Raw genomic sequence first — 24354 nt, 5'->3', positions numbered from 1 at the left:
GATTTTTGCTAAGAAAACATATTCAAAAAGCAAACATCTTCATCATATGTAAAGATAACTTAAACATTGGTTATTACTGATTTCTATAGCATGAAATTTACACTTGAGGCCCATATCTCTACAGTTATCCTTTCTTGCTTGAGGAAAGTATAAATATTTAAATACATGCTGAGCCACCTGCAGATCAGAAATGTTTGCTATTCACTGTATTAAAAGCATAAGACAGAATCTTTAGAATATACTTAAAATGGTATACGTTTGATTCTCAATACATATACTTACTTATGGTGGAGTAAAAAAATGGAATTCATGGTCCTAATAATAATTAATAACTGTAATGTGAAGTCTGCTACTTGGTTTGCGTGTTCTATATTTCTAACATATATGCCTTGTGTAGTTATAGAATATTAAAAGTCAATTTAATTTCATGTGTTTGATAAGCACATATTTTTAACAATCTACTGTCAATAATCATTCATTTCTCCTTACTATTTTAAGCCAGGATGAGATAGAATATACTGTAAAATGCATTAATTCTCTAAAGTTTTTTTAAAAGTTTATTGGTACTATTTACATATATATAATGGGCTGGGGATACAGTTCAGTGGCATATGTACATGCCTGGCAAGCACAAGTTCCTGAGTTCAATTCATGGATATATATACAGAGAGAGAAGAAAGGGGACAGGGGAGAAGCATGATTTCCACACCCTAAAAATAAAAATGTGTATATATATATTCTTCATAGGAAATTTCAAGTTTTATGCATGAGGAATTTTGTAATAATGAAAATAGTACCTGAAATTTTATTCCTTTACCAGACTTTTTTTTTGCTTGTGCCAACTGTTTTATTTAATTTTTTTGTTTTTAATTTTATTGACAAACAATGAGAAAGTTTCAAAACTGATTAGTAGGACAGTTTTAATAATTAATAAATTGCATATTGTTTTCTTCTTAGTGGTTGTTCATAGTACAAGATGCAGACATGATATCCTGTCCAAACACTATTGGTACAAACAGACTTTCTTCATGACATGATCATTTGTATATATTATATGCATTATATCTCTAGAAAAGAAGGAATATAATTGTCCTTATTTAACTTATCACATGAAATGCTCAGGAATGTTAACTGACTTTTGAAATCCTGCATTTGATAAATGTCACATCATAGATATAAACGAATTTCACTTCATTTCAAAATATGCTGAGCAAAATTCATTCCCTATTAGTATTTGGTCTGGCAAAAAATCAGAATAAAGATGACACTGGCATCAGTGTGTGGTTATCCCATGAACAATTACTGCTTGCTCTGATTTTCAAATGTAGGCAACTATCCTTTCACAATTTAGACAAAACTGCTCTTTTAAAATGGCCAATGAAGGACCATTTTGTATCTGTATATACAAAATAGGATAGATATACAGCTACTTTCTCTTAATTAATGAGATGAAAGATTTTTACTAATAGTGTTTGGACAGGATATCATATCTGCATCTTCTACTATGAATAACTATTACAAAGACAACAATATGCAATGTATTAATTATTGAAATTGTCCTACTAATTGGTTTTGAAACTGTCTCATTGCTATTTTTTTCTCAGTAAAATTAATAAAAATAAAATGGCCAGTAAGACATTATGGCTGACTTTGAAAACTAAATATTGAGGCAAAAAGGTAATACCTACTGTAAAATGTGACAGTTTTCTCACAGAGGTGTTGTGGGAGTCCTGCAATGACACTCATAATTCAACCATCATCATGAAGGTATGGGACGGGGTGAGAACAATAGTTCATACAGGAGGTTCTGAAGTGAACCTGGCTCTGAAGGGAAGAGGATACATGTGTTCTGATGAATGCATAGTGTTGGCAGAAATGACGATGGTGGTAATATTTGCAATAAAAGTTTTCTTGCTTTTTTCCTCAGACATTTATTGTTTGATTAACCCCATGAAGATGAATAAAAAGAGAAAATTTTCCAGTTATAAAGACATAAAAAACATAGTTTTCTTTGAAATCACCACTGGGATCACAGCCAACGTGATCCTGCTTCTGTTCCACATCCTCATGTTTCTGCTCAAGCACAGGCCCAAGCCCCTTGACCTGACTATTGCACAGTTGGCTCTAGTCCATTGGATGTTACTGGTAACCATGGGCTTCATAGCTACAGACACATTTGAGTTTGAGGGCTGGGGGAATGACTTTATGTGTAAATCAGTTATATATGTAAACAGGTTGATGAGGGCCCTCTCTATCTGTACCACCTGCTTGCTGAGTGTCCTCCAGGCTATAATACTTAGCCCTAGAAACTCTTTTTTGGCAAAATTCAAACACAAATCCTCACATTATTATCCATGTTGCCTTGTCTTTTTATGGGTCTTAAATATGCTCCTGAACATTCGCTTTTTAATCTCCATTGGTGCGACACCAAATGGGACTTCACACAGTCTCAACTTTGTCACTGAATCCTGCTCTCAGTGGCCTATTAGTTACTTTTTCAGATACATATTTCTCTCATTGGTGAACATTCAGGATATTTCCTTTGTAGGGCTCATGGCCCTGTCAAGTGGATACATGGTGAATCTCTTGTGCAGGCATAAAAGACAGTTCCAACACCTTCACCATTCTAATCTTTCTCCAAAAGCATACCCTGGAGAGAGGGCCACTCAGACTATTCTTGTGCTAACAGGCTTCTTTATGCTCATGTACTGTTTGGACTGTGTTATTTTCTCTTCACTTGTTGTATTGTGGAACAATGATCCAATTTATCATTGTGTACAGATGCTTGTGGGCAATGCCTATGCCACAATGTGTCCTTTTGTGCTAATGAGCACTGAAAAACGGATGATGGAATGGTTAATATCCATGAGGAAAAGACAGTAAATTTTCAAATATGAAGTGATGGATAATTGCTTCTCAAAAATGCAAATACTTTAAATTTCTGTTGGATTATTGAAATATGTGTAGTTATGCTTTTTCTGTTAAATATATTTAATTTGCTGTATGTGGATGATAAATACATAAGATATAATTTAACATTATAGCTCTTTGAAAAAAGAGGCTCTTTTTTTAATACATACATAAACTGGTTATATTATCCATTCTTTAACAAACTATGAACCTTCATGAAAATTCATAATATATATTCATATGTACTTAAGTGATGTACATATGATATATGTATCAAAAATCAAGCTAAATAATGAGCAAAATATAGCATAAAATCAAATATTTAATCCTTTATGCTTGTACTGCATATATGAAAATTATTCAATCCAGTTAACTCAGTAATTATTCAGTACAGTTGGCTTTTAATAGTATGGCAATTATGCTATTAAAGTTTGGTTTATTTCCATTTTTTCAAAGGTTAGATGTAATCATTAAAATTGTGTTATATGTATATTATAAGCAATACAGAAGCTCACATGACACTTTAAGCATTTCTCACAGAGCATTAGTTTTTTTACAATACACTATTAGTTTCTTAAATCTTATTTCCTTACTTTCATCTTAATATGCTAGATGTAGGTGATAAGACAGACTAACTAATGGGGGACCTTCCTACTGTCATTTTTGGATAAAGATATATATTAATTTAAATACATGGGGTGTAGGGGATGGGGAGATAACTCAGTAGAATAAGCACCTGCCTGGCAAGCAAAGGGTCCTTAGTTAAATCCCTGGTACTGAAAGAAAAATACATAGGGATGTTTAGAAAGGTAAAGGTAATCACCCATTCCAAATATGAAGAATTATATGCAACCAAAATAGAAACACATGTGAAAATCTATACTGTCCAGTAATAACCCAGATAATTGAAACTGATATGGCAGAAAAGGACAATCAGAGAATTTTAACAACTGATTGGCTCTAAGAATGGTGAAACAATGCTGAGCATTCTCTCTAAGATGATGTGGTGGGGTCACAGGTGACACTGAAGCTAATCATTATCTTCCTTGGAGATGGGGTGGGGAGTTTTCCTTCAGACATGCTTTTATTTCTAAGTGAACAAATATGTGATTTAATGGAATAAAACTGGAGTCTTATCTCACATCATGTACAAAGATCAACTCAAAATAGCATTAATGCATGGTTAAATGTAAGATAGGAAACTGTAAAGGTATTAAAAGTAAGTATAGGTGAAGATTACCTGTAGAGAGTTTCAAAAGTATGGACAACAATACCAAAACTTGATAAGTGGAATAACATCAATGTGAAAATCTTCAAGGCAAAGGAAATAACAGAATGAAGATGGAAGCTATAGATTCAGAGAAAACATTTGCGATATATTTTCTATATTTGATGATGGTTCATAATGTATAAGGGACTAAACTCAAATAATCCAGTTCAAACTGGGCAGAGAATTGTATAGATGTTTCTCAGAAGGACAGATATGAACATTCACTGGAAATATGAAAAATGCTCACCACCTCCCTGGAATCCTTTAATGGAATTATTTGGATTATCAACCTTAAAAATATATTTGTGACTATAGTTTAAAATAATGTAAATTATGTATTTCAAGAACAAGTTTTAATATTCTCCATGCAGGAGACAAGATGAGTTGGTAAGGTGGTAGGTATGCCAGTTAACTAAATACAATTTTCTCCAACATACACATAGATCAAAACAGCCACAGAACAGGGCCTAGAAATACACAATTATTTTGTTAACTAAAAAGTTGATAAATGAAAAGAAGACAAAGTGACAATATTTGGGAAAAGCATTGCTACAAACTTATTTAAGTGAGATGAATGTTCTAGATGTATCAATCTGGAAACTCTGGCCACCCATTTGGAAAATTCAGAGTAACTATGATTAGATAAAAGATAATACAAGTTTTAAATTTTTTTATTTTTTAATTAATTTTATTGAGAAACAAATAGCAATGAGACAGTTTCAAAACCAATTAGTAGGACAGTTTCAATAATTAATACATTGCATATTGTTGTTTTCATAGTGGTCATTCATAGTACAAGATGCAGACATGATATCCTGTCCAAACACTATTAGTACAAATCTTTTTTCTCATTGAATTAAGAAAAAGTAGCTATATATCTATCTTAATTATTTTGCATATAAAGACAAAATAGTCCTTCATTTGTATCCCCTTTTTTGTTTAGTTTTGTCAGAGATGGATATTCTATTGCCATTTAAATATTGCAGGTGCGTGCGTTCAGCAATATATTCCAATATAGTCCAGTAGTCCATAAGAGTAATGGGTTATCCACAGGACTGCCAATGTCAGAAGTTGTTGACTTGAACTTTTTTCTGCTCAGCATGTTAATATGGCTTTACTTTTTATACCTCGTTTTTATACTTTTTCTGCTGGATGGTTAAGACCAAGGTAAAGCAAGACCTATATAACAAGAAATGTAACTTTTGTATCTGGTAAGTTCAGTCAAGTACCCTCAGGATTTATCCTGTAACTTTGTACCGCAGTTTGCAGATCTTTTGTCAGTGTCAGCCATGTGGATGAGTCACACCCATTGCTTGACCAATTTGCTCTCTGTGAAAGCCTGAGAGAATGTTTTCTTTCCGTGTGACTCTCCTTAGGCACACTCTACGTCATTGATCACTTTCCTCTGTGGCCCCATAATGTCCTTGATCAGAAAATGTGGGACACAACTGAGTTACAGGATGTTACACTGAGTTACCATCTCACACCAAAAAGAGTGGCTATCATAAACAAATCAACCAACAACAAATGTTGGAGAGGCTCTGGGGAAAAAGGAACCCTTGTCCACTGCTGATGGGAATGTAGACTGGTACAACAATTATGGAAATCAGTGTGGAGATTTTTCAAAAAACTAGGACTGGAAATCCCATTCAAACCAGCTCTCCCCCTACTGGAAATTTTCCCAGAGGAGCTGAAAACATTATATTATAGTGACATATGTGCATCTATATTTACCACAGCAGAATTTGTGATAGCTAAATCTTGGAAACAACCAAGATGGCCATCGGCTGAATAATGATTAAAAAATATTTTATTTTTAATCCAAGTCTTTATCCGAAGATAAAAGTTCTTACTGGGCATGGCTGTGTTCTGCTATAATCACAGAACTTGGGAGAATGAGGCAACAAGTTTGTCACAAATTCAAGGTTAGTTTGCACTGAATATTCAGGTTCTGTCTCAAAAAGAAAGGAAAAAAATCATCCAAAGATGTGGATAACTTATTGCATGTGGGAAAAAGTCATTTGAATAACTTTGAATTTTTCATCAGAAATAATGTCAGAAGCAGTGGAAATATGAAGTTGTTTTAGAAAATAAAAAACCCTATAAATTTAAAAGTATATTATGAAGCAAAATTATTCTCTACTGATGAAACTGAAAGAATCATTGCAAACATTTATGTCACACAAGATATACTAAATAAATTGTATTTCATCTCTAAAGAAAATAATACAGAAGCAGGTAGAATTTTTTATTTTTATTTATTTTTTTGGTATCTATGATTGAACTCAGGACCTTGAACTTGTCAGGAAAAGAATTTAAAGAGTGAATGAACAGAAAAGAATTGCAATTTCTGGGTACCTGGGAAGGGTAGTATTGCTTTTAAAACTGTTTAAAATTAACATGACAGTATAGTCCAGTAGTCCATAATAGTAGTATGTTATCCACAGGATTGGCACTGTCAGAAGTTGTTGATTAGAGCCTTTTACATCTCAGCATATTAATATGGCTATACTTTTTATACCTCGTGTTGGATTACTTTGTTGAATTCATGGACCTACAGTATTTAAATGTCAATGGAATACCCATCCCTGACAAAAGTAAACAAAAAAGGGGAATATAAATGAAGGGCCATTTTGTAGTGAAAAATATATATCTGTATATACAAAACAGGATAAATATACAGCTACACTCTCTTAGTTTAATGGGAAAGAAGATTTGTACTAATAGTGTTTAGACAAGATATCATATCTACATCTTGTACTATGAATTACTACTAACAAGACAATAATATGTAATGTATTAATTATTGTAACTGTCCTACTAGCCTGTTTTGAAACTGTCTCATTGCTATTTCTTTCTTAATAAAATTAATTATTAAAAATAAAATTAACAATGCACCCAGAAAGAATAGCTATCATAAAGAAATTAACCAACAACAAATGTTGGAGAGGCTTCAGGGAAAAAGAAACCCTTCTCCACTGCTGGTGGAAACGTAGAGTGGTACAACCATTATGGAAATCAGTGTGAAGATTTCTCAAAAAACTAGGACTGGAAATCCAATTCAATTCAGCTGTTCTGCTTCTGGGAATTTTTCCAAAAGAACTGAAAATAACATATCATAGTGATAAATGTGCAACTATGTTTATAGCAGCCAAATTTGTGATAGACAAATCTTGGAAACAACCAAAATGCCCCTCAACTGAGGAATGGATGAAAAAGATGTGGTGTTTTTATCAATGAAGTATTACCCAGCTGTAAAGAAAAATAACCTCAAATCCTTAATAGGAAAGTGGATGCAACTTGAAGTTATACTCATAAGTGAAATGAAACAGACCCACATGTGTAAATATTGTATTGTCTTTCTAGTGTAAGCACTCAAAAGAAGAAGTAAAAATTGAAAGGTATAACACAGTTAAATGGAAAGTGAGAATTTAAGGATTAAACAATGTAGAGAGAGAAAGGAAAGAAGTTAAGAAATACAGTAGGGGCAAAACCATATATTTATCTAACAAGATGGTTAAAGCAATGGTCCTTTTGAAAATAGCAGTTAATGGGTAGAATTCTCACTCTATCTAACTCTATATGCTGTCTGTGAACTAAGCAACTAAAGTGAGGACTGAAATCTGTAATACTAAAATCAGGCTTGAAACACCTTTCATTTTGGTCTTCTAAAGGTGTGCTGCTTCTAATGTCATATCAATTATTGCTATATTCTATGTAAAATAAATGTTTGTAAAAAAAGGTAATAAAAGAAAATGAGAGACAAGGAAAAAAATGTCACAGGATTGTCCTGCTACAATGTTGTGTATGTTTTGATTTCTAAATTTCCGTGTAAAAACATGTAATTGTTTTTTTAACATTGTATTGGGATTTAAAGTTGAGAATACACATGGTTGTTGAAAAATAGCAGTTAAATTTTATATCTAAGATGTTTTATATTCAGACAGATAGTGATGGTAAGCTTAACTGCCTTTGTTACTGGGTAATAATATCATTAAGCATCTCTTCTGGATGTTTTAACAACTAAAGCTTGCAGAGCAAAAATCATAAAGATAGATGTGCTAGAAGGATAGCCAATATTTTGGCCCTAGCCATTTATGGTCAGTGAGGACTCAGGACATAAGAGAAACTCTGCTGTGACATCCTGTAACTAAGTGGTGTCTCAAATTTTCTGATCAAAGAGATTATGGGACCACAGAGGAAAGTGGTGGACAATGTATAGTGTGCCTCAGGAGAGTCACCTAGAGAGAAAAAATTCTCTCAGGCTTTCACAGAAAGCAAATTCATCAAACAATGTCCATGACTCATCCACATGACTGATAATGACAGAAGATTGACAAAGTGCTGTACATGGTTTCAGGGTAAATCCTGAGGGAATTTGACTGATCTTGTCTGATACAAAAGTCATATTTTTACTTATATTGGTATTACTTTATCTTGGTCTTAACCATCCAGCAGTAAGTGTAACCACATAGTATAAAAAATGAAGCTATGTTAATATTCTGAGGTGTAAAAGGCTCAAGTCAACAACTTCTGGCAATTGCCAGTTGTGCTGATAAATCACTACTATTATGGTTTATTGGTGCATATTGAGTCATTTTGTGGAACTCAAGTACTTACAATCTTTGGACTGGCATCAGTCATGAAAAGGTCCTTTAAAGACTCCCAAATACAGCTTCTCTAACTACAATGGAACACCCATCTCTTGCAAATCAAAACAGAAAAGATGGACATGTTGGGAGCCATGGAAGCTAGGAAATTCATCAAATTTGTGTAGGCAGGAATAGACCTCAGTTCCTAAAGCAAACAAGCTACCTCAGTCCTGAGATAAACCTCCTGTCTGGTTAAAGCCATCTGTTAGTCACTGGAAAACCTTGTGTCACATGATACTAACTTTACAAAAGTATATTTATTTTATTTATTTTATAATTTTTGTTTATTTTAATGAGAAAAAAGATAAAATAGTGATGAAACAGTTTCACAGAAGGTTAGTTGGATGTTTACAATAATTAATTCATTGCATATTGTTGTCTTCAGAGGACAAGATGAAGACATGATATCTTGTCTAAAGCATATTAGTACAAACTTTTATTCTTAGTGAACTAAGAGAAAGTACTGTATATCTATCATAACTCTCTTGTGTATGCGTATATGTATTTATTTTCCTTCCCCCCTTTTTTCACAAGAAAAATTTTTATTTACACTGCAAAAGTATAAGTAAAATACCATTTTGTTGTGAAAAAAAGAAAAAGAGAAAAAAAAGCCAATAATGTAATCTAAAAAGGAAAGAGTATTGGATATAATCTTTTCAGAAAATTGTTGATATTCTTTTCTGATAATGTGCCAAAACTTGACAAGTGGTGATTTCTTAAGATTAGTTGCAGGGTCAGCCAAATAGCTCATCAGATTAAAGCGCCTGCCAGGCTATGCCGTCCCCACCCCCAGGGTGCACTGAGATGGCAATTGAGACTGGGCATGGTGGCCTGTTCCTGTAACCCAGCTCTTGGCAGGCTGTAAGCAGGTGGATCACTATGATTCTGATCTAGTACTGAGACACTGAACACCTTATAGCCCCTTCCCTAAAATACAGAAAAAAAAAGATTAGTTGCAATGTAGAGTCTAAATCACACCACACACAATTTATGCTCTGTTATACAATCATTTATTGGTATATCTTTTATTTTCAGTAGATCTTTTTGTAGCGTTGGTCATTTGAAAAACTGTGGTTTAGTGAGGTATGCGTTGTTCCCCAATGCTGACCCATTTCATCATATAACACCTAAAAATCATACTTTTGGTCACCAACTTCTTCTATAAAAAAAGTCTAAATGCTGTTTTTCCCTTGAAAACTTTTTTCTTTTTCTTTTTTTTTTTTTCAAACAGGATGGTTTTATTCCTTTGTTTTTAAACGATCTTTCTACAATAGTGGGATAGGAAGCAACAGCAAAGAGGGGAAGGAGAAAACAGTTTAGAATATACAGCACTTCCTTTTGGGTTGAGTTTCCGGAGGCTTGAGGGCAGCTAGGATAGCCTCATCAAACACATTCTTCAGACCTCTCTGTGTGAGTGCAGAACACTCCACATACTTGACAGCCTTCAGATCACGGGCCAGCTTTTCAGCAGTCTCTGGAGTGATGGGTTTCTGTTTGTTCTTGGCAAGTTTCTCAATAGTAGAGGGATCATCTCTGAGATCACTTTGGGTCCCAACAAGCAAGAAAGGAGTCTTTGGACAATGGTGAGTTATCTCAGGCACCCATTTTTCTTTCACATTTTCAAATGAGGATGGAGAGACCACTGAAAAACAGACTAGAAATACATCTGTTTGTGGCTAACTCAGTGGTTGTAATCTGTCATAATCCTCTTGCCCTGCAGTATCAAAAAGCCCAAGAGTGTATGGCTCTCCACCAATCATAATTGTGACTACATAGTTGTCAAAAACAGTTAGTACATATTCAGATGGAAATTTGTTTGTTGTATAGGATATCAGGAGACATGTTTTACCAACAGCACCATCGCCCACAACAACGCACTTAATTGTCTGCATTGTGGAAATAGTTTAAATATTTCAAATTTGATGTTGATCTCAGCTCCTCCACCCGGGCGTTGGCAGCCGAAAACTTTTTTCTTAAGGCAATAACATCATCTAATTTTTTGTTTTTGCACATATGTCTGCCAGGTATCTGAATCCAAAGGGCTATGCCTTAATCTATCTATTGTTTAAAAAATTATTTGACATAGGGTCTCACTATGCTGTTCAGACTCATAGTAATCTTCCTGTCTCAGGCTGCCCAGAGCTGAGATTACAGGGGTGATCCACCATGCCTGGTTTCAGAGTTGGTATGGCACCCATTTCCAGGCCTGCATGGCATGTGATGCTGGGGGTTGAATTCAGGTCTTTGCACTTGCCAGACAGGTGCTTAGAGCACTAATCTATCTCCCCAGTTCTATCTCTTTTTCTTTCAAATTAAAATGGACCTTCATGAGAATGGCCTAATTCAGCTTATGATTCAATCACATAAATGCTTTTCCTTAAAACATCCACCCAAAGAAGCAAGTATGCTTTATGGATACAACTTATTTTATTACACAAATACTAAAAGGGTATGTACTTAAGGGTTGAGAAATAGCAAACTGAATGATCTGTACTACTTCACCAAGAGTATTCTCAAGCAAAACAAGTACAGTATACTTGTTTCTAGGCAGTACAATTGCTAAGTGTTGAAATTACAATGATTGTTGAACAGAGTTTAGTGGTCCTGCCTTAGGCCATGTGAAAGCACCAACAGTTTTAGTCACCATTGCTCTTGCACAGTGCTGTAGTTTAGATGTTAATTTCCTGCAAAGGTTCCTAGGTTATGGCTGATTCCCCACATTGGCAAGAACTACTGGGAAATGGTGGAGACTTTAGGAGACAGGGCCTTCTGGGAGGTCTTTAGGCCATGGGCAATCCTTTAAAGGCCACTGTAGAACTCTGGCTCTTTCCCTTTCTTTGCTTATTTCACTCTTATGATGTAAGCCATTTTGGTCTGCCACAGCCCTCTGCTGTGCTGCCATCTCACCAAATGCCCAAAGTAACAGAGTCATCCAATTATAGACTGGAATCTTCAAGACTGTGAGCCAAAGTAAGTATTTTCTCTTTATAAGTTAGCTACCGTGGTATTTCATTATTGTGGTGCAAAGCTGACCAATGAATCTGTCAAAAAACCCCCCACATCCTTTTAGTCTTAATTATGGAGTTTTGATCTTTGATATTCTCTTAGAGAACTTACCCCCTTACCAGTTAAAGAAGTTGAGCCTAAAACAGATCCTTCTTCCTTCCAATAAATGTGTCTTTTTTCCCAGTCTCTCAGTTTCTTTTTTTTCCCCATAATTTTATTGATAAAAAATAGCAATGAGACAGTTGCAAATCAAATAGTTTCAATTATTAACACACTGCATACATTCTTCCTAGTGGTTAATTGCTGTACAAGAATCATTCTATTCATTAAGAGAATGTAACTATATATCTATCAAACCACTTTGAATAAACAGATACAATCATCTGTATACCCTTTTTTTTTGTTAAGTTCCATTATTTGAATATTATAGGTTTGTAAACTCAGCAAAATATTCTAAGAGAGTCCAGTAGCCCATAATAGTATTGGGTCTTCCGTTTGACTGGTTATGTCAGAAATTGTTGACCTGAGTCCCCCACAGCTCAACATAACAACATGACTTTACTTCTTATATTTCGTTTTTATACTTTTCTGCTGAATGGCCAAGACCAAGGTAAAGCAGAACCTATGGAACAAGAGTTGTAGCTTTTGGGTCTGAGAAGGTCAGTGAAATCCCTTCAGGATTTTTCCCGAGATCCTGCACCTCAGATTGTAATAAATGTGTCTTAGGAGGAAAGAGCCAACAAAATCAAACTGTCTTTGTCTCCACCTCCTTTCTGCCACCTTAGAAGAGAGAAACTAATTGGGTGAGGAGCAGACTTCCTTGTGATGGACAAAAGCTGAGTGGGAAGAGGAACTTTCTATAAAACCAGTGGTGTGCATATTCATCCATTCATACAGTGTTTTGAGATCCATCTGTACTATTATAAGCTGGGTTGTTCCCCATCAATATTCATATCATAAAGTCCTACCTCTTACAATATGACTTTTTATAGATAGAACCTTTAAAGAAATCACAAGCTAAATAAAGTTCTGGTGGGCAGGTCTTAATCCAAACCGACAGGCATCTTTATAAGCAGAAGTGATTAAGATACAAATAGTACACATATTTGAGGGAAAGAACATGTGAGAAAAAGACCTTTATGTACAACCAGGCAGTGAATCTCTGAAACCAAGCTTGCTGACAACTTGTTTTTGGTTTTCTAGTGTTCAGAACCATCAGAAAATAAATTTCTGTTACTGAAGCCCACTCATCTATGATACTTTATTGCAGCAGCCCTAGAAGTCAAATACAAACCTTGACTAATGAAGAAGCCAAGAATCCAGAAAACAAAAGCCTAGCAACACCGAGTGCTGAATTAAAAGGGACCATTATAGTCACATTCTTGGCCAGACATTGACATCCTGCAAGAGAATGTATGGAAAGGCGGTTTGTGTATAAGTGTCCTCCAAAGCCTCCTGCAGTCATGGGGTGGGGGAGAGGAGGGCTTCTGGAGTTTGTTTTTGATTACTGTAGGTGTGGGTGCTGCACCAGCCCTCAGGCAGGTAATCTGCATCACAATATAAGGAGGGGAGAGAGGCTAGCTGAACCCCCACTGACTGTCAGTGAAATAAACCTTTCCTTCTTTCTTTCAAAAAGATTAACATGATAGCAAAAATTGATTTATTACAATCTAATAATTACTTCCTGTGTGACAACATGGTGTCTGAGATACTGATGATGAAATTCATGGATTTGTATGGCTTCAATTTTTTTGAAAATTTTAATAAAGCATTCATTTCAAGTACTTTGAGGAATTTTTCTTTTCAGAACTGGAGATTGAACTCAGGCCCTTGCACTTGCCAGAGAAGCACTTATTCTACTGAGCCATCTCAAAGTTAAAGAGGACACAATGAAGTTCATGCATAAACACAACAAAGCAGGTGCATAAAAATTAAAAAGATGATTCAATTTAACCATGTCAATGATTACATAAAATACCTGTGATCTAAACAGTCCAATTGAAAAGCAAAGATTGACACAGTCAATTAAATAATCAGTGATGCATTTTCTAAAATAAGAGCACTTTACAAATGGACAGAAGGTTGGGCTTGGAGAATTGTGAAATTGTGACTATAATCTCAGCATTCAGAAGGCTGAGGCAGGAGGACTGCTGAATTCACAACCAGATCTAGCAGCATAGTGAATTCAAGAGCAACTTCTGCTACATAGCAAGATTTTGTCTCAAAAAGACTGTAAGAGCAATATCACATAAGGAACATATAGAATGTGTTTCTTATTTAACACCAGACACAGTATACACAAATGCTACTAATTTCCCTATACTTAGAGATCTATTTTACAATTGAAAGACAAATTTTATCAGGATGGTATAAAAAAGTTAATGTATGTTAACCTAACAACATGAACATAAAGCATAAATTCAAAATTTGGATAAAGGGAGAAATATACAATTTCACAATCATTGTAACATATATGCATGTACTATTGTTTTAGATAAGTAGCAGAAAAATATCAGTAATTCAAAAATCAATTGAATACCATTATGACAGACTTCATGTTAACTGGTAGACCTATACACATTAAGAGTGCAAAAATACCTTCTGTAAAGAAGGTACACCAAAGTATACAATATGGTGGAACATATAACAAATCTGAAAAATATGAAGATAAAAATTATGTATGACCACATATGCTACATTAAAAAGATATAAACTGCTAGACATAGACGGGGAAAAAACCATGAGAATTCACCAAGGAAAACAATTTGAGAATGAAGAAAACATATGATTTTTTAAGGATAACAAAGAAAAATATTTGTCTGTATTGGAAAAGTGTTGCAGCACTATTTATTAAATAGCATCTTTTCACCAGTCTGTGTTTTTAGTCCCTTTGTCAATGACCAAGTCACTCAGTTTTCAAGGAGTTTCTTGTACTTTTTTTATTTGGATACGTTAATCCACATGTCTATTTTTTTTCCAAGAATGGAATAAAAATTTAAAAGAAGTAGCTGTGTTGACCCTATGTTGAGGTGATGATGATTCATTTAGAAAACTCCAGGGCGTTTTGGAAAAAATTACTAGAACTAATAAATATCATGACACTTTGGGACATGCATGACTATATCAATTGAATTTTTACATCTCTATCAGATTTAAAAAAATCACTTCTAAAAATTTCATACAGTAGTAGCAAAAATATAGCAAGGAGTACATATAATAAATATGTGTAAAAATCCTATACACAAAGATGATGTCATGTCAAAATTAATTAAATAATGGAGGGACATATATTTCTTAAATTTGAAGACAAAATACATTGAAAATGGTAATTAAAAATTCAATCATATGGGGCCAGGGAGATGGCTCAGTAGAATAAGTTCTCTGGCAAGCGCAAGGGCCTGAGTTCAATCCCTGGTTCTGCCAAAAAAAAATTCAATCATAAATTAAATGATAGCAAATTTTTTGATGTAAAATTTATATGGAAAATCAAGGTGCATGGAGTAACGAAGTTGTACATTAAGAAATATGTTATTTATCTTACTATATAAGCCTTATGATTTTCTTGGTAGCTTGTTACTTTATTATATAATTGTTAAGTAGCTTGCTATTGCTAGAAGAGGTAAAGTTGTCCAATTAGTAGATATTTACTGTAGGTCAATAGTAGGCTGATAAATGGTTTGTTTTATTCATCATTGTGTAATTATAGATCTCTTTTCTGTAGACAAGGATGATTCTTTACTAGTCTTTGCGTTTGTCCATAGTTTGTATATTATGCTATTATTGATGCTGATTATGTTACTGTCAGCAAGATGATGTAGCTACTGCTGTTAATTGGTGTTTTTGAGTATCCAATGACTATATTTCTTTGGGGTCATTTCCAATAATGCGGCAAATTCCAGGAAAAAGGATACGGGGCTAGATGCACTGCAATCTCATCTCTCAAATAAATAGAAGTGGTTGGGTTCTAGGACAGATGCAAAATCCAGTTAGACATACCCTGACAACCCCATGGAAAAATATACATTACCTAATGAGGTTTCTATAGTAATAAGAAAGCTTTGCAATAGAATTAAACAACAAGCCTTATTGTGTTTGCCTCATTAATGTGCGTAACACACACACACACACACACACATACCAATAAGCAAAAAAAATAGAAATATTTCAGTACAAATTTACAAAGTGCCTACTAAACCTGCCAACTACCCTGAAGTTGATCCATGGAACATTGAAGGGGTAGAAACCAAACTACAAATACCTGAATTATTCAAAATGACATTTGGGGAGAGTACAAAACAAATCAGTTAAACACTTGACATGCTCACAGAAAATATGTTATGAGATACTTAGCTAATTAAACAAAATTGTGAGTCTAGTGAAGATACTAATATCATCATCATCATCATCATCATCATCAACAACAACAACAAAACTACAGAAATGACAATAATTAGATGAGTTAAATGATATGATGCAACACATGCATGGCCTGCAGAGTAAAGGATTGGAGTTCATAAATGTGGTCCAAATAGAAATTCTAGGGCATTAAAAATTGTATTTGAAATGTGGGCAAAAAAGTGACCAATGTGAGATCAGAGTCTCAGAGCTAGAAAACAGGTCTGTTTCTGGTGACCAATTAATAGTAGATTTTTTTTAAAATGAGAGAATGTGAAAGTTGGGCTAATGGTTCATAGATAATTTAAAGAAGACTAAGAGCAAATTTCATTGGTGAAAATCAGTAGACAGCACAAATGGCATAAAAACTGTTTACTGAAATTTTAGCCAAAACTTTTCAAATAAGATTAAACAATTTAACATGCAGATATTCGAGGAGCATAGAAACCCCAAGAATCACAATAGAGATCTTCATCACATCAAAATTGTGGTCAAAATTCTGGAAGTCCAACGAAAGAATAGAACTATAAAAGTTGTTAGGGCTGCTGAGATAGCTCAGCAGACTAATCGCCTACTTTGGCAAGCGCAGGGACCGGGGTTTGATCCCTGGCACCACATGCCATGCTGGTCCTGCCCCCTGGCACACCGAGACAGGGTGTGGTGGCACGCACCAGTAATCCCAGTCCTGTGGAAGCTGAAAACCAGGAGGATCACTACGAGTCTGATCTGAATAATGAGACCCTGTAACAAATGCATAAATAAAGAATTGTAAAAGCTGTTACAGAAAAGCAATGAATCCCTTATGTAGGGAAAATAATTACAAATAATGCTGGCTACTCAACTCTAATTTTAAGTGCAGGAAAGCATGACAGGAAGCATTTCAAACCCTAAAAGTAAACAATTTCCAAACCAGGTTGACATATTTTGCAAAACTATCTTTCAGAAATGGTAGAAAAGTAAGACACTTTCATGGTAAGGAGCATATAAAGAAATTCATGACCACCAAACCAGCAATAGAAGACTTCTCAGTGATACCTTAGAGGTACACAATGAGGACAATAATGACAAAATATCTAACTGAATGTACTCAACATATCAAGGGAAAGGTTAAGTACAAATAAATTCAGAAACAAGAAGACAAGGACATGACAAAAATAATGCAATATCTTTGAGTCATAACTCTCATTGGAGGAACTGGCTAAGTAGTTCAGTAGATTAAAGTGCCTGCAAGCAGATGCAGAGAATGGGGTTTGATCCTTGGACCTGCCGTGCTGACGGGCATGCTGAGATGGCAATTGAGACTGGGAGTGGTGGTGTGCACCTGTAATCCCAGCTTTTGGGAGACTGTAAACAGGTGGATCACTAAGAGTAGGATCTGGTGGTGAGACCCTGAACACCCTGTAGACCCTTTCCTAAAAAAAAAAATAATAAAAAGACATAATTCTCATTGTAAGTGGTCTTAATTCTCCAATGAAAAGCTGGCAAAATGTGTCAAGAAACAAAATCCAGCAGCATGCTGCATACAGGAAACACATTTACCAACAAGAATCTCACAGAATAAAAATAAAAGGAAGAAAATGATACATCATACAAGAGGAACATGAAATAAAGGTGTACCTATGATATACTCAGACAAAGTGGACTTCAAGCCAAAAATAAGGAAAAGAACAAAGCAGGTCACTACATATTGGCTAAATGTACAAGCCAAGAGTAAGAGGTAACAATTGTTAACATATGCACTGATCAATGTTGGTTCCAACTTCATAAAACAGTAGAACTGTACAGGAAAGATCAGATGAACATCAAATTACAGTGATGCATATTTGTATACAACTATCACGAATACACAGATCAACTAGACAAAAAAATCAGCAAAGAAGTATCCGTGTTAAACAAAGCATTTATACAAAAGGACTTACTACATAACTACACAAAGATCCATCCCAACAACAGAATATCTATTTTTTCAGCTGCGTATAGAACTTTCTTCAAAAAAATCATATACTAGCCAATAAAGGAAACTTAATTATAGGTACAAAAGTGTAATTATGGCATGCTGTTATTAAAATTATATTTTGTGATCTACAAATGAGATTAACCAGATCCTCCTCAGCACAATAAATTAAAAAAGTGAGCCACAAAAATATTTTACAAATTTGCAACACATGGATTAGGCAAGAGACATACACATATGATCTGAATGTATAGACACATTACCACTCAAAATGAGAAGACACAGGTACATGTGTCTTTTTCATATTTTATTTATTTATTTCATTATGTTTATTGGGTCATTGATATGAAGGACAGATCCACTGCACTTCCAAAAAATGATGGTTATGTTTTCCTCTCTAATGATCTGTTCACCATCTGACTCATAGTCTTACCTTTTTTATATCTTAATTTTATTTCTTCCTAGGTCTGAAAGATACTTGGGTGTGATTTTCTTGAAATACTTAGTATTACAACGTGGGACAAGAGATCAGATAGAGAAAACAATATGAAAAGTTAAAACTTCAGAAGGAAGGCTAGTGAGTCTATTTTTAATGAAGGAACACTTTGAAGATCTGAACTGGACTAGAGCACTAGTGAAGAGGAAGTATTAGAGACTATTTGTGAGAATAATACAGTACTATGGAGGGAGAAAAAGTTTAATTGGAGATTAAGGGAGTATATGAGAAAGTTATGTGGCAATATACTCATTAAATTTGCATCTTCTGTACACAGTTTTGGTGAGAATTACTCAGACTAGATTATGAAAGCTACTGGTATGATTTATGTCTGGATGTCCCCCCACAAAGCCTCATCTAATCATGGGGCCCAGCTTTTCAGAGGCGGATAATCTAGAGATTGTGACTGGTTCATTTTCTAGTGCTTGGATTTAGGGTATGACTTATATGCCTGCCATAGGATGTTTAGTCTGAATACACTATAAGGAAGTAAAAGAGTCTTGTTTTTCACCTTTGCTCTTATTGCTTTTGCTGTCTTCGGCCACCAAGAACAGTTGCCTCGGACCCATACCACCCTGGCTTGGAGCCAGCTGAGTATGGGCTATAACTTTCAAAAACTGTGATCTAAATAAACATTCCCCTCAAATTTTTTTGAGCAGGAAGAATTTATTGAGAGAAACAAATCTTTTGTGTGGGGGACAGAAGGGAGGGTCTATAAAGTCAGTTGCCCACAAAATTCACTTCTCAAGGGTGTTTTCTTGAACAAAGCTATGAGGTGAGGTGAGGTGAGCTTAAGGTGGGACAGAACTATAATCAATCAATCAATCAGATTACAAGTATAGTTGCTTAGGTAATATTGATACAATGGCAAATCATAGGATGGGTGTGAGGTAGAACAAAACGTTAGTCAATGAATAAGTTTACAACATGTATATTGATAAGGTAATATTTATTAAGTGGAGAATCAAAAGGGGAAACAAGTCACTTAGCAAGTGCACAAAGGATAGGCAGTACTTTTATAGAAAGGGTAGGTTTTAAGGTTTGGTACTCCACCCCAGGTTGATTGGTATCTACCTAAAATATTAGTCATTAATGTTCATCCTGAGAGGAAATATATGGATGAATAATTATTTCATTTTCTTTTTGTCTTTTTCTTTTTCTTCAAGGTTAGTCTTCAGTGAATGTGGATATGCCTCCAGTCACAGTTGTGTTCTGCATTGACTTCTTGAGGGCTTAGCCCTGTCTGATTGCCTGTAATATTTTACTCAACTTAGAGATGTATGATATTATTGTGAGGGGGAAATGGTAGAAATCTAATCAGGCTACTTCCAGTTGAAGGCAATAGTGTGATCAACAGTCAGAGATGCTCTGAGGGTCTGCCTAATGGCCCTTGATAGATACCAGGTATTCTTGTCTTGGGTATGACATTCAGCTTTAAGTCTGGAGGAGACAAGGCCACAGAAACAGTGAAATGTGCAAGGGAAAAGTAATAAAATCAATAGGATAATTATGAATATATCCAACAAGGTTTCCACCAGGAGAAGCCAGTAATAGCTTTCCTTAAAGAGGATAAAAAGAAGGTCAAGGGAATTTCAGACTCTGATATGCTATTAACATGTCATCTCACATATTGAGCACCTATTGCAACATGAGCAGAAGTATACACAAAATACTCAGCTTTTAAAATTGCACAAATAATCCCCTTGTGCTGCTTTTAGGTTGTCTAATGTAGTCTGATTTCAAACAAAGGCTTGCCTCATAAATATTACTTCATTCAGGAGAGAAATACCAGCTGAAGTATTATTTAAGGTCCACTGAGTATAGTTAGTTAAGGCCTTGATGTGTTGCCTGACATTCTCTAACCCTAGGGAATGGATAAAGATATAAGCCAAATGATCATACCAGTGAAACACACTTCTAGATAATCTATTCCACAGGCAGGGTAAGTTTTGGAGGTTTGTCAATACTTTTGACATTTCTGACATGAAAATTCCACTGTGAATCTTTCTATCCACCCAGGGGGTATCCAAGGTCACAAATTGGTTCCACAGCACCAGTGAATGCAACTGGGGTCTTTCCATTTAATTACATGGTGATTAGGCTAGGTTGCTGCAAACTAATCTTCAACCTGTAAAGTTGTAGGTTGTCTCAGTTACTCTTTTCTCATTGTGGGGACAAATACCCAACACCCAAAATGAAGGAAAGAAGGGTTTATTTAGATCACATTCAGTGGAAGTTTCAGTCCACACTCAGCTGATTCCAAGACAGAGTGGTGCATGGCAAAAAGCAAGAACCAAGGGAATGGGAGTAGCTCAGGCAGCTACCTAGTCTCACTCCCCACTTACATTGTAATGCATATTACCTGCCCTAGAGCAAGTGCAACATCCACAACACACAATAATCAATCACAAACTCCAGAAGCCACCCCATGATGGCATGAGGCTTTGGGGGGACATCTGTACACAAACCATAACCTTCAGCTCCTAGACCCCAAAAGACTTATGTACATCCCTTTATGCAAAACACAGTTTAGTTCATCTCTAAGAGTTGCCAAAGTCCCTACAGTTTCAGGATTGCTGAAAAGTCCAAGTTCCAAGTGTCCTCCAAGATCAAAAGCAAACTCTTTGATATGAGACCCTGTAGAAATGAAAAGTTAAACACTTCCAACATTCAATGGCAGAAGACAAACATTGCCATTCCAAAAGGTAGAAACAACAGAGGAATACAAAGCATTGGGACTAAGGCAAGTCCAAAATCAGCAGGGAAACATTAAGCCCTGTAGTTCCAAGTGAAACATCTGAAGTAATATGTGGCAAATTGTGAACTACATGTGGGTGTATCACCATGGCTCTGCTGCTGATTGTAGCTACCATGGCTTCTCTCTCAGGCCTGCTTTGCTCACTTTTTAAAGCTTCTCTTAGGTGATCCACATTTCTGGCTTTTCCAAACTTCTGGACTTTTCATTGAATGGACTTCTCCCTCACAGTTTTCCACACTGCCCTCCAGGTGCACACTGCCTGGCCTCCCAGGCCTTCTTCTGAAATCTAGGTGGAAGCCTTCTTAACCTCAGAACTGCATTATGCAAGTACCTAAAACCAATGCCACATGGATGATGCCAAGGTCTGCTGCCAGCTGCAGCGATACCCAAAGTATCTTCTTGCTTGGCTGTATAGATTGAGTGCCTGTATTGCTGAGCACTCTGACCATGATTCTGAGGAACTAATTCTCCATGCCAGCCCCATTCTGGCACCTGATGTGGCTGCCATTGCCATTCTGGAACATGGAGATCTGAGGCTTTCCCTTCAAGGGAAAGTCCCTCACCCCTGGAATTCTGAGGCTAAAAAGGTTGGGGACCTGTCACCTCCTGTGATTCCCTCAGGTTATCCTTTCCATTCTCTTGTATCTTCTCAGCAATAGACCCATCCAGCACTATATTTGCATTCCACAGTTTTAGTGGACCATCCTTTCTCACTAACCTTACATTGTAAATCATCCTGATTGGATTTTTGCTCTTGATTCTCAACATAAATCTGTAATATTCAACTGCTTTGGAATTTACTTTGTCAGATTAACTAGTCCACTGTGTTTAATTGCAGTCTCAGGCAAAATCTCTGGACATGAGCAAAGTGCAGACAAACTTTCTGCCAAGACCAAATACACATAATCTGAGGTACAACAACTAATACAGTCCTTGCCAACAGAAACCTCCACAGCCTGGTCTTTGCAGGCAGGCCCTTAGCATTCTGTTCTTCTGAGCTCTGGCAGGAATCTCCCACACAAAACAGCCAAAGCTCTTCTAGTGTGTCACTTGTGGGTCACATCTCCAAACCTTTCCTGGCTCTTCCTCAAAGCCATTCCCAAAAGCTTGTAATCCACATGGTCAGATAATCACAGCATTGACCCAGCTCCTCTGGCACCAAATTCTGTCTTGGTTATTCTTTTCTTATTGCTGGGACAAATAAGGAATGACACCCAAAAGGAAGGAAAGAAAGGTTTATTTAGCTTATAGTTAGTGGAGATTTTAGTGCATACTCAGTTGACTTCAAGGCAGAATGCAACATGGGAGAGAACAACCATTCATCGTGGTGGCAAAAGGAAAGAGCAAAGGGAATGGGAGCAGCTCAGGCAGATAGATAACCTCTCTTCCCTCCTTACATTAAGATGCAAATTACCTGCTCCAGAGCACGTGCAGTGTCCATAGCTACAATAATCAATCATAAACTCCAGAAGCCACCCCATGACTACACGAAGCTTTGAGGGGACATCTATACACAAACCACAACATGTGTATACATTGATTTGGGAATGTGTGTCCATTCCATGTATTTAATAGAGTTAGGCCAATGAGAATAGGAGTGATTCTTTTGTTTCCAATATAAAAGAATTTTCTATTAAGATGTTCTATAGATGTTCATACTGGAAAATAACCATAGGTAATCATCCTATACCTGAAAATAGCCATATTGATAACTATGGCTGTTGGCCATTAAAATGGAAACCCTTACATTTATTTAATATACCTCCTTCCAGAGCCTTTAAAAAGGCTGAAGTGGCATTGTTAGGAAAATTCTACTGTGTCCAGGATGATTAAGGGTATGGTTTATGGGATACTTAGTTAACTTGTGATGTTAGGACAAGCTATGAACCATTGAATTCTTTTGTATTTCATCAATCTAGTCTTGTAGTTTATTCCAATCCTCTTCATGGAGTTGGAATACCCACCAAGAAAGTCCAGAAATACGGACAAGGGGAGTATACCATATAACCAGCAAGATGCTTGCTGTAATGACTGAATATTATGTGCCCACCTTAGAAAGGAATTGCATTCTTCCTTAAGTAATAAAGTCATTAGTAAAAGGGCTAAGAGTAATAAATTAGATTATATGAAGTATTTTCTTTGGAGAAAGAATCTTAACTCTTCTATGGGTTTACAGCAATATTTCAATTATGGTTGCTTATATTCAGTTACAATTTGGTTCTCAGGACTTGTTTTGGGTGTGGCATGTCCAGGAGTCCAGGCCTGCTATCTTGATAGCTAATAAAGTTGAAAGAATCACAGTATATGTTCCTTTTCAAGTTGATCTTAGGGAAAGAGATATTGCACTTACTTTTCTTTTGCTGTTGAATATTTTGTCTCAGAAATGAGAGAAAAATAACTAAGACTGAATTTGGAGCCACACAACCATACCGGAAATCGATGTTAGATTCCTCAAAAAACTAAAATTACAGGTACCATTTTACCCAGCTATCCCCCTTCTGTGTATTTTCCTAGAAGAACTGAAAATACGATAGCACAGTAATATATGTGCCTACATGTTTATATCAGCGCAATTTGTAGTTGCTGTATCTTGGAAATCACCCAAGAGCCCATCAACTGATGAATGAATAAAAAAGATGTGGTATTTTGATATAATGGAGTACTATACAGCTACAAAACGAGTAAACATTGTGTTGACTCCCTAATGTAAGAAATGAGAAAAGTAAATAAGTCCCAAAATCTACTACATATTGTGAGAGGAAATTAAATAGGTTCAAAAGAAAGAACAACAGGGATGGGTTAAATGAAAAAGAGGAAAGGGAAAGGAAAAAAGGAAAAAAAATATAGATATATATGATAGGTAAAGTATTTATACTACTGACTTACTGACTTCTTTAGTTAATTTCATGGATT

General features: G+C 35.6%; 1 protein-coding gene and 1 pseudogene across 1 annotated transcript; one reads left to right on the top strand and one right to left on the bottom strand.

The window, feature by feature from the left end:
* The first annotated feature begins 1761 nt into the window (after positions 1-1761).
* On the top strand, positions 1762-2883 carry LOC101585601 (vomeronasal type-1 receptor 90-like). Its single transcript, XM_004648601.1, has one exon. The coding sequence runs from the start codon at positions 1762-1764 to the stop codon at positions 2881-2883; it is 1122 nt and encodes a 373-aa protein (XP_004648658.1).
* A 7265-nt stretch (positions 2884-10148) lies between these two features.
* Positions 10149-14147, bottom strand: LOC101584807 (annotated as a pseudogene).
* Positions 14148-24354: the final 10207 nt, after the last annotated feature.

The sequence above is a fragment of the Octodon degus genome, unplaced genomic scaffold (genome assembly GCF_000260255.1).
Source record: "Octodon degus isolate 3935 unplaced genomic scaffold, OctDeg1.0 scaffold00464, whole genome shotgun sequence".
NCBI classification, from domain to species: Eukaryota; Metazoa; Chordata; class Mammalia; order Rodentia; family Octodontidae; genus Octodon; species Octodon degus.
The sequence above is the reverse complement of the archived record's forward strand: the minus strand, read 5'-3'. Positions and strand labels throughout refer to the sequence as shown.

What these genes read in the sequence shown, in the direction of transcription:
- LOC101585601 (XM_004648601.1), top strand. Translation starts at nt 1,762, where the DNA reads ATGAAGGTATGGGACGGGGTGAGAACAATAGTTCATACAGGAGGTTCT.